The sequence below is a fragment of the Polypterus senegalus genome, unplaced genomic scaffold (assembly GCF_016835505.1).
Source record: "Polypterus senegalus isolate Bchr_013 unplaced genomic scaffold, ASM1683550v1 scaffold_3163, whole genome shotgun sequence".
NCBI lineage: Eukaryota > Metazoa > Chordata > Cladistia > Polypteriformes > Polypteridae > Polypterus > Polypterus senegalus.
The window spans coordinates 40,313-43,580 of NW_024382658.1; the positions used below are offsets into that span (position 1 = coordinate 40,313).

General features: G+C 45.6%; 1 protein-coding gene across 1 annotated transcript; it reads left to right on the forward strand.

Annotated features, from left to right (window-relative positions):
- Positions 1–813: 813 nt before the first annotated feature.
- On the forward strand, positions 814–3,183 carry LOC120521164 (zona pellucida sperm-binding protein 4-like; the record flags this gene model as incomplete). The annotated part of the gene is made up of 10 exons (XM_039742977.1): positions 814–970; positions 1,102–1,163; positions 1,255–1,327; positions 1,419–1,583; positions 1,658–1,845; positions 2,124–2,221; positions 2,296–2,331; positions 2,424–2,458; positions 2,575–2,764; positions 3,115–3,183. Coding segments are annotated over exons 1-10 (1,073 nt in total), but the record flags the coding sequence as incomplete, so codon positions are not given.
- Positions 3,184–3,268: the final 85 nt, after the last annotated feature.

A 3,268-nucleotide genomic window follows, 5' to 3' on the forward strand; every position in this document is an offset into this window, starting at 1 on the left:
ATCCCCTTCATTCCCTACAGCTAATGAAAAAAAAATAATAATAATAATTGGATTTGCGGCACGGTGACTGCATACGTTAACGAGGTGCATTATAAATTTGCCCGTTATTCGCTAGGATTCCCGTTGTCGGGAAACTCATCTCCAATTGAACATGCGTGCTAAACAATGAAATAAAATAAAGGGTTAAAATGAAACGCTAAAACATGAAGAGAGAAAGAGGAAATTGGGAAATAGATGTTAAAAAAGTTGAACCATGAGAATGAGAAAGATATTTTTTTATGGAGAAGTTTTTTTCTTCTACATCATTTCCGCAAGAAATGTCAATTAAAACAATACGGCTGATCTAACTTCTAGTCATTTAGTTTCCAAAATTCAAAAACGTTTTTTTATTAAAATAAAAAAAAAACATTTATCAAGACCCCATGTCTTTTTATTTATTTATCGGTACTTACTTAACGGCTCATTCCCAAACCTTACAAAGCCCCTCTTTAGAAATATTCATACCCGTAGCTGTCACGTTTCTCCTCTTTTTTTCTTAGTTGATATTTCCTGATTTCCCTCATTAAAATAACAGATCGCCTTGCTGAGCGGTCACTTCTACCCGGTCTTCTACTGGACATATCAATCCGATGTCGTGAAGTGCTGATTGCTCAATAAAGCCGCACGAGCAGAAGGAGAGCCTCCGACTTCCCGCTGCATTCTCGCGCCTTTTCACTAACGAGTCACTTGCGCGCGCCGCCGCCGCTGATGATTTAAACCTGCGCTAGCGCGCTCTTTTGTTCATCTGGTGTTCCTGTTTGGCGAATTCTCAGCATGGCGTGTTTAGATTGTTGGTGCTATTTCTGGCTGGCCGTTTATTTGACGGGGGTGCAGTTTGTTTATGCGGCGTCAGGAGACGTGACCAAAAAATGCGATGGTGACAAGACGATGACGCTGTCATTTGCCGGCTCTCAGAACGTTTTTCTTCAAAGTGAGTGCGGCGTGTCCTCGGCACTGTGACTTGTCAGCGCCTGCGTATTCTAGTAAACTATATCTTTTTCAGAGACGAGTGGCGGACTGGTAAAGGTGACCAACAATCTACTAGGAGTTATCATCCGTGAAAAGTCTGGCGCACTACACTAACTGTGCCTTTTTCTTCAACGTACGGTTATGCGTCTGAGAAGGTGAGTAGCGCCGACGTTTCAGCTGTTGGTTACTGTTTTTTAAATTAAGTTGTATGTCATTTGTGGTCTGAGCCTCTTCTGCTCACTTTAGAGCTCCCAATACGTCGTGACCATTGCCGTTGGATCTCGCTCAAATCTGAAAACCTTCACATGCCCTAAGCCAGGTATGTTTCTTTTCATGGTTGGAACATGAAGTGTCACATTCTTTTTAAATTTGTGGTTTTATTTTATTTTTTTATTTAAAAAAAAAAAAAGGTCGTCGAGTTCTTAAGCTTCCGGCTGATAGATGTGCAGTTGTGGACAGAGAGAAGCTCCCTTGTGGAGGGTCTTCATCCATCACTCAAGCAGACTGTGAAGCCAGCAACTGTTGCTATGATTCAAGCAGCAGCAGCACCAGTCCATGCTACTATGCCAATGATGGTGAGTGGTGGGAGAGTGCGAGTGAGCAAAGGTGGCTGCTACTGGATATTAATGCTTGTGTTTGGTTTGGCCAGTGACTGTGCAGTGCACCCTGGATGGCCAGTTTGTGGTGGTGGTGTCTGAGAATGTGACCCTTCCTTCCCTGGATCTTGGGTCCATCCAGTTGGTGGACAGCAGTTCCCCCAGCTGCAGGCCTGTGACCAGCCTGTCCAGCTTTGTCATGTACCAGTTTCCAGTCAGTGCCTGTGGCAGCACAGTTCAGGTGAGACTCCATCTTGGTGTTGTGCAGCAGCAAGCACTCTGTCAACCATAGGAAGCCAGAGAGCTGAGTAACTACAGAATGAGGACTAAAATATTAGATCCACCACAAGCCATCAGGTCTAATACAGAGATCTGATTACTGTCCTAGTAAAGGGGATCACGTTTGTTCTAAAGTTGTTGGACCATACAGACCTTAGAAATGTCTTGCTGATGTGCTAGAAATGGAAACCCCCTGCAATGACTTCATAGATTGCAGTAATCCTAATGTCCCTGTTTCAGCTTTCTGGTGGCAATGTGACTTACCAGAACACCATGTCTGCTGCCATTACTGTGAGGAGTGGTCCAGAGGGCTCCATCACCAGGGACAGTGTATACAAGTAAGGCTTCTGAACCTGCTTCCTCTGACCCTAAATATGCTCTACCTGCTATGATGTGGTGTTTCTCTCCTCAGGTTATTCTTCCAGTGCACCTACTCGGGAAGCCAGGATGTGCAAGTGGAGGCTGAGGTGTATACTGTGGCGCCACCTCTTCCAGTAGTAGAGCAAGGGCCATTTGACCTGGAATTGGTCATTGCAACAGGTACTGTTGGGTGGGGTCCATGATCAAACCATTCTGTGAAAGGAATGGAAATAAAATGAAGGTACAATAAAACCTGGTAGATTTGTAGTTCCGAGAATCGTATGGTTAGGGTGTGCAAATTGCAGTAATTTCTGCTCTTTTCCATGGTCAGATTCCTCCTATGGCTCCTACTATGTGGATGCGGACTACCCAGTGACCAAAACTCTGAGGGATCCTGTGGCTGTGGAAGTGCACATCATGAACAGGACTGACCCTAACCTTGTGCTGACTCTAGGGGACTGCTGGGTCACCCCAGGACCTTCTGCTTCCAGCCAGCCCCAGTGGAGCATTCTGGTGAATGGGTAGGTGACCACCTTGTGGGAGGGTAAGGTGAAGAGGGTGGCTGGTCCGTGCTAACTGGAGGTCTGTTTGTCCCAGGTGTCCATACACAGGGGACAACTATTTGACTAGCTTGGTGTCAGTGGACAGCACATCTGGAGTAGCCTACCCAAGTCATTACAAGAGATTTGTGTTTGAGATGTTTGCTTTTGTGGACCCTGTAGCTCAGCAAGCCTCGGCTGAACAGGTGGGTTTTGTGGCAAAGGGGAATCCTGCCTTGTGTTTTTGCCTGATAGACTTCATGCCCTCCATTAGCCCTACGAGTATTTCTGCTGGTTGGTCTCCTATTGTGTATGTCTTTTCCTTTCTGTAGATCTTCATCTACTGTGTTGCTGCTGCCTGCTATCCCTCTGCCACAGACCCCTGTACTCAGAGCTGCCCTGTAAGAAGTAAGTAGCCCATGGCAGTTTTTGGCTGTGGTATTTGTTTTGTAGGACAAGGTGTCGCTATTACTACAGTAATTCAGT